Source organism: Canis lupus, chromosome 5 (assembly GCF_011100685.1).
Source record: "Canis lupus familiaris isolate Mischka breed German Shepherd chromosome 5, alternate assembly UU_Cfam_GSD_1.0, whole genome shotgun sequence".
NCBI classification, from domain to species: Eukaryota; Metazoa; Chordata; class Mammalia; order Carnivora; family Canidae; genus Canis; species Canis lupus.
This window is the reverse complement of record NC_049226.1, coordinates 5,690,552-5,706,433: the sequence shown is the minus strand read 5'-3', so window position 1 is coordinate 5,706,433 and position 15,882 is coordinate 5,690,552. Positions and strand designations below refer to the sequence as shown.

Below are 15,882 nucleotides of genomic sequence, written 5' to 3'. Positions count from 1 at the left end.
AGTAGGAATTATTAAAACTATAAAAATAAAAGAGTTAAAGAAAATGATTTCATGTGTGAGTAAACAGAATTAAACCAAAAAGGGAAAAAAGTATTACAAATAACAATGAACATAAATTGAACACCAGGCACTATGCTGCCTTATATGTAGAAGCTCATTTAAAATAAAAATAACCATATGAGGTAGGTATTATTATTCTCATTTTATAGCTGAGAAAATGATCACATCAAGTTTAAGTAACTTTCTTAACATTATAAAACTAGTAAATGATGGAGTCACCGTTGGAACCTAGGTATGTCCATATCCCAATATCTACTCTCTTGACTGCTACTCTATAAAGAAATTTTTGAAGAAATCATGGAAATGCTGGTAGGCATCATTTTTCTTGCCCTCCTTCAACTTAGGTGGCCCAACATTGACAGGGGCCAGTTCTGACACTATCCACCTGCCCTGTTAGCACCATTTGTTGGTGTTCTCTTCAAACCAGCCCCATCCAACCCACCTATACTTCTAAGTGCTCCTCCTTCTAACCGCTCCTCTGTGCCACCCCTCAGAGGCACAACTTCGGTTAGGAGGGAGCCCGCCCTGCCCACCAGCATACCAGCAGCAGTTGCAGTGAGGCACTAGCAATCCTGCAGCAGCTACAGCCAGGCCTCTCAGACCACTGCATGGAAATCCAGCTGTGCCCACCAGCGTGCCCACCAGTGGTCAAGGCTGGTCACTGCAGGCAAGCTGGACGGAGAGCCATACCCACCCACCCAGCATACCCACAGCAGTCCCAGCCCAGTTACAACAGGAGAGCACTCACAGCCCACGTAGGGAACACCCCAGAAGTGCCTGGTTCTGGTGATCAGGAGGGACTGTGCTACTGGGCCCCACAAGACACCTTCTTCTAATAAAGCCATCACTTTGAGACTGGGAGACATAGCTGACTACCTAATACACAGAAAGAAAAATGAGGAGACGGAGGAATATATTCCAAATCCGATAACAGGACAAAGCCTCAGAAGAAGAACAGAACAGAGATAAGCAATCTGCCCAATAAGCAGTTCAAAGATCTGGTCAAAGATGCTCACTGGACTTTGAAGGAGAATGGATGGACTCAGTGAGAACTCTAACAAAGAGATAAAAAAAAAAAACAGAGCTAAAAAACAGAGTAACTGAAATGAGAAATACACTAGAGGGAATCAATAGCAGATCAGAGGAGGCAGAAGAATGGATCAGCAATCTGGAAGACAGGGGAGTAGAAAGCACCCAAGCTGAAAAGAAAAAAGAAAAAAAGAATTTAAAAAAGTGACGGTTCGGTAACCGGACCTCTGGAAAACATCAAGCGTACGAACATTTGTGTTATGGGAGTCCCAAAAGGAGAAAGGGGTGGAGGCAAAAAACTTATCTGAAGAAATAATAGCTGAACACTTCCCTAACCCAGGCAATAAAACAGACATACACGTGGTCCAGGAAGCACAAAAAGACCCCAAAAGATGAGCCCAAGGTGGTCCACACCAAGACTAACTACAATGTGAAAAACTAAAAATAAGGAGAGAATCTTAAAAGCAGCAGGAGAAAAACAAATAGTTACATAGCAGGGAAACTCCATAAGGCTATCGGCTGATTTTTTAGCAGATGCTTTTCAGGCCAGAAAGAAGTGAAATGACATATTCAATGTGCTGAAGGGAAAAAAAATCTACAATCAAGAATATTCTACCTAGCAAGGCTATAATTCAGAATTGAAGGAGAGATAAAGAGTTTCCCAGACAAACAAAAGTTAAAAGAGTTCATCACAAAACCTACCACATAAGAAATGATAAAGGGACTTTTTTGAGTAGGGAAAAAAAGGCCATAACTAAAACAGAAATTATTAAAGGAAAAAATTTCTCAAGTAAAAACAAACATAAAGATCAATCATTTATAAGGCTAGTATGAAGGTTAAAGGAAAAAAGTAAAATCAACTATACCTAAAAAATTAAAGGACTTACAAAAAGATGTAAAATATGATGTCATATACATAAAATATAGAGGAGAGAGTAAAAAGGCAGTGCTTTTAGAATATGTTTGAATCTAAACGACCATCAACTCCATATAAACTGCTATATACATAGGGTATTTTACAGAACCTCATAACGACTACAAACCAAAATCCTTACAATAGCACACACAAAAAAAGAGAAAAGAATCCAAGCATAGCATTAAAGAAAGTCATTAAACCAAAGGAAAAGAGCAAGAGAAGAACAAAGAAATAGAGCACTACAAAAATAACCAGGAAACAATGAACAAAATGGCAGTAAGTACATGCCTACCAATATCTGCTTTAAATGTAAACAGACTAAATCCTCCATTCAAAAGACACAGGGTGATTGAATGGATAAGAAAACAGGACCTACAAGACAGTCATTTCACATGTAAGACACATACAGACTAAAAGTGAAAAAATGGAAAAAGAGATTCCATGCAAACTGAAGCAAAAAAAAAAAAAAAAAGGTTTGGGTAGCAACCCCTACATCAGACAAAACAAACTTTAAAGCAAAGATGGGATGAACACTGGGTGTTATACTATATGTTGGCAAATTGAACTTCAATAAAAAAATTAAAAAATACCCAAAGACTATATAATAAGAGACAAAGAGGACGTTATGTAATAATAAAGGAACCAACCCAACTAGATGCTGCAACAATTGTTAAATATTTAAGCAACCAATATAGGAATATCTATAAGCAAATATGAACAAATATAAAGGGAGAAATTGACAGTAATACAGTAGTAAGGGACTTTTAACACTCCACTTACATTAATGAATAGATCTTTGATCACAAAAACAAAAAATACCTATCCTTCTCAAACTATTGCAAAAATAAATGAGGAAGCAATGTTTCCAAATCTATTCTACAAGGCCAGCATTACCATGATCCTAAAACCAGACAAAGACACTACAAAAAAAGAAAATTATAGATCAATATCCCTGATGATCATGGACGTAAAAATCCTCAATAAAGTATTAGCAAATTGAGTTTAATAACACATTAAATGGATCACTCACCAAGGTCAAGTGAGATTTATTTCAGGGATGAGAGGATTGTTCAATATCTGCAAATCAATCAACATGCTACACCACATTGACAAAATGAAGAATAAAAATCACAGGAACATCTCAATAGATGCAGAAACAGCATTTCACAAAATTCAACATCTCTTCATGATAAAAACTCTCAAGGAAGTGGGTTGAGAGGGAACATACCTCACCATAATGAAGGTCAAATAAAGCAAACCCACGGATAACATCATACTCAATGGTGAAAAGCTGAAAACTTGTACTCTAAGATCAGGAATAAGATACGGATGTACTCTTGCCATTTTTATTCAACACAGTACTAGAAGTGCTAGCTATAGCTATCAGACAAAAAAGGAAATAAAAGGCATCCAAATTGGTATGGAAGAAGTAAAACTATCACTATTTACAGATGATATGATACTATATATAGAAAACCCTAGATGCTACCAAAAAACTAGTAGAACTAATGAATGAATTCAAGTTGCAGATACAAAATTAATACACAGAAATATTTTGCATTTTTTTACACTAGTAACAAAACTGGAAGAAAAGGAAATTAAGAAAATAACTCCATTTACAATTACATCAAAAAATACTTAGGAATAAATCTACCAAGGAGTTCACACTTGTAGTCTAGAAATTATAAGACACTAGTGAAAGAAATTAAAGATGACACAAATAAAGGGAGAGATACATCATGTTTATGATTGATAGAATTAATTCTGTTAAAAGTCTTAACTACCTAAAGCAATCTACAAATTCAATGGAATTTCTATCATAATACAAATAATATTTTTCATAGAACTAGAACAAAAACAATCCTTAACATTGTAAGTAACCATAAAAGACCCTGAACAGTTAAAGCAATTTTGAGAAGTATCAAAGTGGGAGGTATCACACTTTCAGATGTCAAACTACACTGTAGTTGAAATTGTACAGTACTAGCACCAAAAGACATCCAGAAATAAACTTATGCTTATATGGTCAAATTCATCTATGACAAAGTTGGCAAGAATATACAATGGGGAAAAGACAGTTTCTTCAATAAATGGTGTTGGGAAAACTGGACAGCTACATGTAAAAGACTGAAACTAGACCACTTTCTTATATCTTACACAAAATAAACTCAGAATAAAGACCTAAATGTAAGGCCTGAAACCATAAAACTCCTGAAAGAAAACATAGGCAGTAATCTCTCAGACATAGGCCTTAGCGATATCTTTCTGAATCTATTTCCTCAGGCAGGAAATAAGCAATTGAGACTATATCAAACTAAATTTGCACAGTGAAGAAAACCATCCACAAGATGAAAGATAACCTACTGACTGGGAGAAGATATTTGCAAATGATATATTCAATAAGGGATTAATATCCAAAATATATAAAAATTCACACAACTAACACCAAAAGATAATCCAATTAAAATAGGCAGAGGACCTGAATGACACTTTTCCAAAAAAAAAAAAAAAAAAAAAAAAAAAGACATATAGACAGCCAAAAGACACATGAAAAGATGCTCAACATCACTCATCATGAGGGAAGTACAAATCAAAACCACAATGAGATGTCCCCTCACACCAGTCAGAATGGCTAAAATGAAAAAGAAGAAATAACAAGTGTTGGCAAGGCAGGGAAGAAAAGGGAACTCTTGTGCACAGTTGGTGGGAATATGGATTGGTGCAGTCACTATGGAAAACAGTACGGAGATTCCTCAAATAATTCAAAATAGAACCACCGTATGATCTAGTAATTCCACTTCTGGGTATTTACCCAAAGCAAAATCACTAATTTGACAGCTATATGCACCGTTACGTTTACTGCAGCATTATTTATGATAGTCAAGATATGGAAGCAGCCTAAGCATCCATCAAGAGATGAATGCATAAAGATATGGTGTGTGTACATACACACACACACACACACACACACACACACACACCATGGAGTATTATGCATCCATCTCTTCATGCTGGTTGGGAGACAGCACTGCGAGAGGTGCTGGTCTATTTTAAACTTAAAATGGAATCAAACAAGTCGTTATCCATTCATGATTTCCTGTGTAAGCTGTTCCAACCCCAGTATATTTCTAAATAAATTTCTAGACAACATATCTCAGAGAGAAAATTACACCCTATATAAGTGCAACTGTATTATTTTCCCTAACAATTTGCCCTCTATAATTAACTTTCAGCTTCTTTAAAATAACATGATATCATAATGCTTTTCGAGAATCACTTGTATCATTCCCTATGAAACACCATCTATAGTCAGATGAATGGGTTTTTTGGGGGCGGGCTCAAAAGCACTATGGTAATATTAAAATGCAAAAGGAAAAAAAAAAAAAGAACACTTGACTGTGAAAATCACATCATTAAAGAGGATTTAAGGAATCTTACCTTTCAAGTGGGAACTCAATTATGGTATGAAACTTTCCCTGAAGTGCAGCCGGTCCTTCTCCTACTTCGATGTATTTATTTTCAGTCACAATTGGAGAGCTGACCTGAGCTTGCGTCCGTGCCTGGGCTTCCTCCAAGGTCAGCAGCTTGGTGGATGGAGAGGAAACCAGCAGGGACTTGGGTCTTGATAGAGAAGCTTTAGAAAGAAAGAAAAGAATTGAAAAAAGTCAAGATTTTTGGCACAGGTAAAAAGATATATATATAAATCTGTGTGAGTGTGTTGTGTACATCAACCTCTATCTACCTATCTACCTGTGTTGTTTTACATTTTCTTAAGTCTTTTATTTTTATTTATTTTTTAAAGATTTTATTTATTCATGAGAGACACAGAGAGAGAGGCAGAGACACAGGCAAAGGGAGAAGCAGGCTCGATCCCAGAACTCCGGGATCACGCCCTGAGCCAAAGGCAGATGCTCAACTGCTGAGCCACCCAGGCATCCAGGCATCCCTCTTAAGTCTTTTAAATGGCAGAAACAACAGAGCTTTATATTGAATGAGGTAAAGAAAGTGCCATACCAGGTTCTTAACAATAATATATATATATTTTTTTTAATTCCGTAAGTAATTTAACTATTTTCCTTCCTTAAAAGATTATCAAGCAAGGTATCACTCAGATATGTTAAGTCTGAATAAAATTTTTTCATTCACTGCTCCATATTATAACTTTATATGCATCAATAATAGGTGACATATTTTTTAATGTGTCATAAACTTAGATCATAAGAGGTCTAACAGGTAGTATTCACTAAGTATACACAAAATAACTGTTAAACTATGCATTTTAAGAAGTGGACATAAATTACCTGCTTTCTACCAAAGAGAGATTTATTCAACTAAGATGAGAAATGCAGTTTTTCCCTGCCTTTTGAAGTCTATATATGTTCCTTGTAAACAAAATCCGTGTGAGCCATACCTGCCCCGTCCTGAATGACAGCACTGATTTTCCCACTGAAGAGGACATCTACATGATTCAGGATGAATTCAACCACCACAGACTGAATTCTTACTTCCATGAAAGCTGCTGTTCCGCTGAAGCAAGCAGATTCTATCTGTTTTGATCTGTGGGGGAACCAACATTACCATCAGAGAATCCCAAAGACAGCAGCCTTAAAGGGCATTATAATTTTATTTTTAATGAGTAAACAGACACACCAGAGGAAGAAAGCGTACTTTTAGTGCCTTGGCTAAGCCCCACTTGCCTCTTTTTAGAAGATGCTTATAAAAACAGCAGATGAGTTTTACTTTTAAAAATTGTTCTCAAGGAATGCTGATGAATTATATTTTGATTTAAGATAACTAGTTCTACTTAAGGTCATTAAATCAAATGCAACTTACCTTAGCAGGTTCGGAGCCCAAACAATTGCTAGGTTTTTTGCATGCATATTTGTGATGGAACAATAGTCAGCTAGAAGGGACAAGTGTCTCATCAGGAACTCCAGCGTTCTGGAAAATGCAATATAACATATTAACAAAAAGAAACAGTATGTAGCAGTATAGAAGCACCACTAATTAATTTTTAAGATTTCAATGGAAATAGAAAAGGGAACCACACAAACTCCAGCAAAATCTTTTGTTGCTTCTTAGGTCTGAATACTATGATTACCACAGAAGTGTCAGGAGAATATTATGAATTCTATATTCTATATACAGTAATCACATCTACAGAATTCTAAGAAAAAAGTCTAAGGTAGATACGGTAGGAAATTAACGTTTCTGATAGGACTGGTTCCAAGAAAACAGCTTTAGTTTTAAAAAATCTTTAGGAATATTTGCTCCTGGTTGTCAGACATCTAGTTTGAATGTATTTCACCAGTGAAATACATCGTCCATCAAAGCTGGTTTCTAGACAAATGATATCATCAAGTTATGCTGTTCTACTTGCAGCAGACACGCTAACAGGAGAGGATTTAAACTTTTCTTTTATAAAAGAAAATGGGGGGATCCCTGGGTGGCTCAGCGGTTTGCGGGGATCCCTGGGTGGCTCAGTCGTTTGGCGCCTGCCTTTGGCCCAGGGTGTGATCCTGGAGTCCCGGGATCGAGTCCCACGTCAGGCTCCCAGCATGGAGCCTGCTTTTCCCTCCTCCTGTGTCTCTGACTCTCTCTCTCTCTTTATGTCTATCATAAATAAATAAATAAATCTTTAAAAAATAAAATAAAAAATAAATAAATAAAAGAAAACGGTATTTCACAGGCCTAAAATATTAAAAGAAAAATTGCAGTGGGCACCAAAGGAAGAGAATAGTTGAGCAAAAAATGTGCTTAGAACAGAAGGCCTATTCCAAAATCTAATATTCTGGTCTATCTTATTTGCTTTACTTAAACAATTCCACATATATGTGTACTTATATATATGGAATTATTTAAACATGTGGTGTGTATACACACACACATCTTTATGTAAAGAGAGGGGGGATATCCCCTGTTAAATAACAGGGGATAATATTTTTGGAAAGAAAGCATAATTAGTTTTTTAATGCAAGTCAAATCAGAGAAATACACAGAGGTATTACTGAGTAGCTACTACATCTCTTCAAGTGTCCTGTCCTATATGTATAGGGATTGAAAACTATTAAGGACAATAAATAGGAGACATAAGTTTAAGACTGTTATTTGAAATGGTAATGAAAGTTAAATTGTGAGCAGCATATGAGTCTCAAAGACCAAGATGAGCCCAACAGGAATCTGAGAAGCAAAATCAGACAGCAGCTAGAAGCACTGTTCAAGATGCTTTCTACAGGGATCTCCTCAAGTTCCCATGACAGCCTGACCAGCACAGGGCTACCACTCCCCACTTCATGGAGGAGAAAACCAAGGTGTGCTCAGGTGACACAGACAAGCAGCGCTTGTCTCAAATCAAGATCATCAGCGCGGCTCCAAAGTCTCTCATTCAACAGCATCCACTGCCACTGCTCTCTAGTACAAAGGTACTTCTTGGTCCCTCCTCTACATACTTGAATAGGAAAGACAGACAGAAGTGAGGCTGGTCTGGAGACAGTGTAGAGAGGTGGGAAGCTTAAGAAATGTGTTTAGAAAACATGTAAAATTTTATTATTTTCAGTAGAGAGTAGATGAAGGAAGAGAACTACTGAAATATTTCAGAAATATATTTAGGAGAAATGCAACTCAAAACAACGAAGATAGCAATTTATTCATGTATCTCATTGTAACAATGTTTTTAAAAGCTCATGGAGAATTTTAGTCAGAGTGCATGAAATGAGCATTTTCATATTCAGCAGAGTACAAACTGCTTAAATCTTCATGGAATACAACTGGGAAATTGCTGTATATTGGGAAAGAAATTTTAGTATCTTTTGATTTCTAAGAATTCCACTTTCAGGTCTTTGTCCAAAAAAAAAAACCCTAAATTGTCCCCAAAATTCACGTAAGTGGATGGTCCTCACAGTGATGTTCAAAAGTAAGGGAGAAAAAAACCTACCATGGAATGCAAACTAGTGCAGCCACTGTGGAAAATAGTATGGAGGTTCTTCAAACAGTTAAAAGTAGAACTACCTTACAATCCAATAATCAAACTACTGGGTATTTACCCCAAAACACAAAAACACTACTTCAAAGGGATAAGTGCACCGCTGTTTATTACAGCATTATTTACCATAGCCAAATTATGAAAGCATCTCAAGTGTCTATCAGTGGATGAATGGATAAAGGAGATGTGGTGTATACATACACTGGGATATTATTCAGCCATAAAAAGAATGAAATCTTGCCATTTGCAACAATATGGATGGAGCCAGAGAGTATAAGTCTAAGAAAAATAAGTCAGAGAAGGACAAATACTATTTGATTCACTCAAATGTGGAATTTAAGAAACAAAACAAGTGGGATCCCTGGGTGGCGCAGCTGTTTGGCGCCTGCCTTTGGCCCAGGGCGCGATCCTGGAGACCCGGGATCGAATCCCACATCGGGCTCCCGGTGCATGGAGCCTGCTTCTCCCTCTGTGTCTCTGCCTCTCTCTCTCTCTCTCGCCCTATCATAAATAAATAAAAATTAAAAAAAAAAAAAGAAACAAAACAAGCAAGCAAATTAGGGAAAGGGTTAAAATAACATATAGCCCATTCACATAAGGGAATACTATTAAAAATCATGTTTTTTCAAGAACATTTAAAAAGTTAGGAAATGTGAATGCTAAAATCTTAAAAAGTCTGGATGGAAAGAAATATATTAATGGAGATTAATACTCACTCAAATTATGTAGAAGACACTAAAATATAAAAATACATTACATAGCAGGAGATATATCACAAGGAATTATATATAATATACAATGAGATATATATGTGTGTGTATATATATAGTAAACAATATATATAAAACATGTCAACATACATTGTAGGTAATGTACATTAGGAATACAGAAAATAATATTGGGATATGTATACCAAATGTGTATGTGTGTGTGTATATATATGTATAGCAAACTATAAAACATATGGTGCATAAAATATATAAAATGTGTATGCAATATATATTATTGAATATTTACTATGTGCAAGGTTCTATTCTGAGAATACAGTGATAAGACAAAATTCATGACCTCAAGGAGCCTGTTTTAGGGAGATTATATATAAAATAGGCAACACTATAAACACATACATTTATATATACACACTATAGATAAAACAAAATAGTAAATGCTTGTTATCACAATAATAATAGAGGTAATTAACTCAAACAGTACTTATATAACAGGCCTTGTTCTAAGTGCTATTCCTTTAATATTCATAATAATCCTAATAGAAAAGTAACAGTATTCTCTATTTTACAAACAATGAACTGAGCCCAAGAGGCAAAGGAACTAGCCCAAGGTCACAAGGTCACACAGCTGATAGAGGCAATTTGGCTCCAAACTCCCTACATTATAATGCCAATAATACATAGACATTATATAGTAGATAACACAAATATACTAAACAACGGGGTATAAATATATGAGATATAAATAAAAACATGTTGGAAGATTTATTTATATAAAATATAAAATATATAGGAGAAACATGTACTTTATATACATACACACATATACATTCTCCATATTTGTCTCTTCTTACTGATGTTCTCTTAATTTACCCACAATAGTAACCAATACTCTATTCCCTATGTAAAATGCACTGACTGGTGTCTAAGGCAATATAAGTTTGGTTTTTTTGTTTTTTTGTTTTTTTTGCCTGACAGGTTTCTGTCTCTAAACCACTTTGACTAAATATTTAAATTTTAAGCTTACCTAAAGCCAATTTTAAAGGGTTTCTCTGTTTATTCAAGATTTTAATTCACAGTGAAGTTAAATACTATCACACTTATAAAACATGACTTTTAAAAACAGAATTTTTGTTTCCTGCTTCTATACAATCTATTGAATTTTTTGCAGTCTTGATAAAGGTGAGCTGCCAAATGAGGAAGGAACAAATACTGTGACAAGCAGAGAACAATTTAAAACAAAACCTATAATTACCAGTAATATTCTCATAGGGAGAAAAGATTATATCCATATCCATGAGATAAAGAGAAGGATGCTATCAAGTAGGAGCATTCACAGAAACAAGAAGGAAGTTCTTGGAAATAACTGTTTTTTAAATCAAGAAGTGGACTGGAGGAAATCTTTACATGAGAACTGACAAAGAGAAAATGAAAGATTGGTTCAAGAGCTACAATAAGGGGATCCCTGGGTGGCTCAGTGGTTTAGTGCCTGCCTTCGGCCCAGGGCCTGATCCTGGAGTCCGGGAACTGAGTCCCACCCATATCAGGCTTCTTGCATGGAGCCTGCTTCTCCCTCTGCCTGTGCCTCTGGCTCTCTCTCTCTCTCTCTCTCATAAATAAATAAATAAAATCTTAAAAAAAAAAAAAAAAAAGAGCTACAATAAAACCAGAAAGAGAATAGAGAAAAGGTATGGGGTTTGAGTTGCAATGAGAACCATCACAGCAATAACAGTAAGAAAATTTCTCACATGTTCCCCGATGGAAAAGGCCCACCGAGAACCCCACAGCAAATAAAGTAAAAGAATCCACCCCAAGATGAGTCAATATGAAAATAGAATGCTAGGTATATTCTCAATATAAAAGCATCCAGAAAGGATATAGACAAAATAAAATATGTCATATTAAGCACTGGCAGACTAGAATCAGATATCACTGTGGCATTTTTGCTTAGATGACAACAGTGCAATGCCACCAAAATTATGGGAAAAAATGACTTACAGACTAAAACTCTAGAGTTATCAATCAAATGCAAGAGTAGAATAAAAGCATTTTCATCTCGATGTCTCAAAACATTTACTTCCATTATAGCTTTCCTCAGGAAGCTACCAAAGATGTCTACAACAAAGCAGGCAGTGCACACAAGAGAAGTGACAGCAAGAGATCCCAAAAAGAAGGATTCAATTCGTGCAGGAGGCAATGAAGAGAATTTCCAAAATGAGGGGGGAAAGAGTTGGCAGTGTTGTAGGTCTAGAGAGCAATCGGCCCGGACAGAGGGACTGAGTAGTGGGACAGAGGCTCTAGGAGGGATGTTTTCATGGAACAACAACAAAACTTTAAAAAAAAAAAAAAAAGGCTTGCCTGATAAGTCTGAAGTCCCTCGAGGGTGTTTCAGGGATAAACTAGTGATGAACAGAAAAGGAGCAAGCCAAAAATGGGCAACTGCTCCAAAACACACACGAAGTTACCTCAGAAAAGAAACAGAGGTCTAGTATATATTATGTGCAGTTGTAAATAATATAAAGTTATTACAATACAGTGAATACTGGTTTTAACTCCAAATGCTAACCTAACCACAGGATGAAGACAAGAAAAGGGGAAATGTGTTTGTGTGGTATGGCAGGGGGGTGGGAGGCGGGTAAAGACAGTAAAATTTCATTTACCATAAAAGAAAGGTAAAAATGGGATCCCTGGGTGGCGCAGCGGTTTGGCGCCTGCCTTTGGCCCAGGGCGCGATCCTGGGGACCCAGGATCGAATCCCACATCAGGCTCCCGGTGCATGGAGCCTGCTTCCCCTATCTGCCTATGTCTCTGCCTCTCTCTCTCTCTCTCTCTCTCTCTCTCTCTCTGTGACTATCATAAATAAATAAAAAAAATTTTTTTAAAAAGGTAAAAACATCTAAAAATGAAAAATCAAGAAATAAGAACATAAGCATGTTATTCAGAAACAGAAGCTAAAAAAAAAAAAGAAACAGAAGCTAAGGAGAAATCAGTAAGGGGAGTTGTGCAGTAGGCAGACTGCTGTTTTTTACTGTCAACTATGTACAATGTTTGACTTTTTAAAATTATGTGTATATGAATGTTATATTGGTCTTTTTTTTCCCCCTTAATTTAGAGAAGAAAGATAGATCTACATGGTACCTCCTGTAAAACTATCAAGCCAAGAAATCTTGGCTTAATTCTAATCATCTGTCTTGCTATGCTTTCTATTAAAAGAATAAAATACTAAGGACCAGACTCATTCACACATTGGATCTCATTTTAACATCAAAAGAAAATCCTCTTAAGAGGGTATTATTAGTATTCTTTTCACTGATATGGAGATTAATGCTTAGAGAGGTCACCGAAGGAAGTGATGAAGTTGCAAACTCAAATTCAGATGTACCAAGCTAGTATTCATTATACTGTACCAGGTTTCCTTTTCTGGTAAACTAAAAAAAAAGTCTTCTTTCTCCTTAAATATTCTTCAATAACTGTATTATCAGATCTGTCTCCTCAGCCTTCTTTTTCCAGGTTGAATACCTGAATTTCTTGAGCTTCCTTCACAGAAGCTCTTTGTGTTGTATTTTTTTCACTCTTCAGTGGGTCCTTAATAACCTCTTTAATTTCCTAAACTCCTCTTAAGACAGGGCACATTAACAGGACAATGAGTCAGTGCTAAGTTACCTTCTGGCTCTTGATTATTATGATTTATAGCTATAGCATGGACTAAAAATAATGCACTGATTCTTAAGGTTGATCAAAAATTTTAGGGGTGTCTGGCTGACTCAGTCAGAAGAGCACATGACTCTTGATCTCGGGTTTGTGGGTTCAAGTCCCACATCGGGTATAGAGATTACTTACCTAAATTAAAAGAATTTAGTATTGATTTAGTGCCAAATTTAGTGCTGAGTTTTAAAACATCTTTATAAACAATGTCATTTTGAAAAAGTAAGCACTAAATTAATATGTACATTACCAAAACATCTGCTGCATTTATTTCTTTGTCAATAACTGAAATTTAATTTATGGTCAACTAATATTCGATAAAGGAGGAAAGACTATCCATTGGAAGAAAGACAGTCTCTTCAATAAATGGTGCTGGGAAAACTGGACATCCACATGCAGAAGAATGAAACTAGACCACTCTCTTGCACCATACACAAAGATAAACTCAAAATGGATGAAAGATCTAAATGTGAGACAAGATTACATCAAAATCCTAGAGAAGAACACAGGCAACACCCTTTTTGAACTCGGCCACAGTAACTTCTTGCAAGATACATCCACGAAGGCAAAAGAAACAAGCAAAAATGAACTATTGGGACTTCATCAAGATAAGAAGCTTTTGCACAGCAAAGGATACAGTCAACAAAACTCAAAGACAACCTACAGAATGGGAGAAGATATTTGCAAATGACCTATCAGATAAAGGGCTAGTTTCCAAGATCTATAAAGAACTTATTAAACTCAACACCAAAGAAACAAGCAATCCAATCATGAAATGGGCAAAAGACATGAAGAAAAATCTCACAGAAGAAGACATGGCCAACATGCATATGAGAAAATGCTCTGCATCACTTGCCATCAGGGAAATACAAATCAAAACCACAATGAGATACCACCTCACACCAGTGAGAATGGGGAAAATTAACAAGGCAGGAAACCACAAATGTTGGAGAGGATGTGGAGAAAAGGGAACCCTCCTGCACTGTTGGTGGGAATGTGAACTGGTGCAGCCACTCTGGAAAACTGTGTGGAGGTTCCTCAAAGAGTTAAAAATAGACCTGCCCTACGACCCAGTACTTGCACTGTTGGGGATTTACCCCAAAGATTCAGATGCAGTGAAACGCCAGGACACCTGCACCCTGATGTTTATAGCAGCAATGTCCACAATAGCCAAACTGTGGAAGGAGCCTCGGTGTCCATCGAAAGATGATGGATAAAGAAGATGTGGTTTATGTATACAATGGAATATTCCTCAGCCATTAGAAACAACAAATACCCACCATTTGCTTCCACGTGGATGGAACTGGAGGGTATTATGCTGAGTGAAGTAAGTCAGTCGGAGAAGGACAAACATTATATGTTCTCATTCATTTGGGGAATATAAATAATAGTGAAAGGGAATATAAGGGAAGGGAGAAGAAATGTGTGGGAAATATCAGAAAGGGAGACAGAACGTAAAGACTCCTAACTCTGGGAAACGAACTAGGGGTGGTAGAAGGGGAGGAGGGCGGGGGGTGGGAGTGAATGGGTGACGGGCACTGGGGGTTATTCTGTATGTTGGTAAATTGAACACCAATAGAAAAAAATTTTTAAAAAATAATTGAAATTTAAGAATTTTGCCTTTTGCTTTTATCATCTATGGTTTACCATTTTCTTTCTCTCACTAAATAGCAGTCATCTTCAATTTTATTCGGGTCTTTTCAGATATGGGCAAAAATATTTCTGAGAGGGCAGCCCAGTGGCTCAGTGGTTTAGCGCCACCTTCAGCCCAGGGCATGATCCTGGAGACCCGGGATGGAGTCCCAAGTCAGGCTCTCCACATGGAGCCTGCTTCTCCATCTGCCTGTGTCTCTGCCTCTCTCACTTTCTCTCTCATAAATAAATAAATAAAATCTTTTAAAGTTAAAAGTCCAAATTAACATACAAATAAATTGCATCTTAAAAAGCAGCAACAACAACAAAACCAATAAATAAGAACAAAACACCCAAGATTTGAGCTCTTTATAGATATGAGAGTCTCTTGAGGAAGAATTCTGTGATACCTGTTAGATTTTGTGGGTCTACACAGACACCTTTTAAAGAAGGAAAGAGGGTTGGAAAAAAGAAAACAAGTAAACAGGCCCCCAGTACTGTGTCCGTATTTTGGATCCACGCAATCACAAGTAAAGTACTCTTACTTGTGATCATACACCCCAATATTTCTCAGTGGCTCAAAAGAACAAATCAAACAACAAAACAGGCTTAATCAACTATCCATTTGTTCACTTATTTATTCATTAATTCAACATTTACTAAGTGGTTATTGGATGCCAGTACTGTGCCAGGCCTTGGGATACAATGACAAATAAACATAACGTCTGAACAAATGTAAGTTTAAATAGAACTCCGTGGAAATTTAAATAGTTAGAAACCCAAGGAAAAAACTACTCTTCACATCAACTGATTTGTACTTTTGGATGCTA

General features: G+C 36.4%; 1 protein-coding gene across 7 annotated transcripts in view; it reads right to left on the bottom strand.

Annotated features, from left to right (window-relative positions):
- ARHGAP32 (Rho GTPase activating protein 32) overlaps window positions 1-15,882 on the bottom strand; it is a 291,250-nt gene that overhangs the window by 15,370 nt on the left and 259,998 nt on the right. For all 7 annotated transcript variants that reach the window (XM_038535656.1, XM_038535655.1, XM_038535653.1 and 4 more), the window contains 3 exons: window positions 6,839-6,946; window positions 6,417-6,562; window positions 5,444-5,639 (listed from right to left, as the gene is read on the bottom strand). In XM_038535656.1, the coding sequence (XP_038391584.1) occupies window positions 5,444-5,639; window positions 6,417-6,562; window positions 6,839-6,946 (450 nt within the window). The remainder of the gene's footprint in view (window positions 1-5,443; window positions 5,640-6,416; window positions 6,563-6,838; window positions 6,947-15,882) is intronic.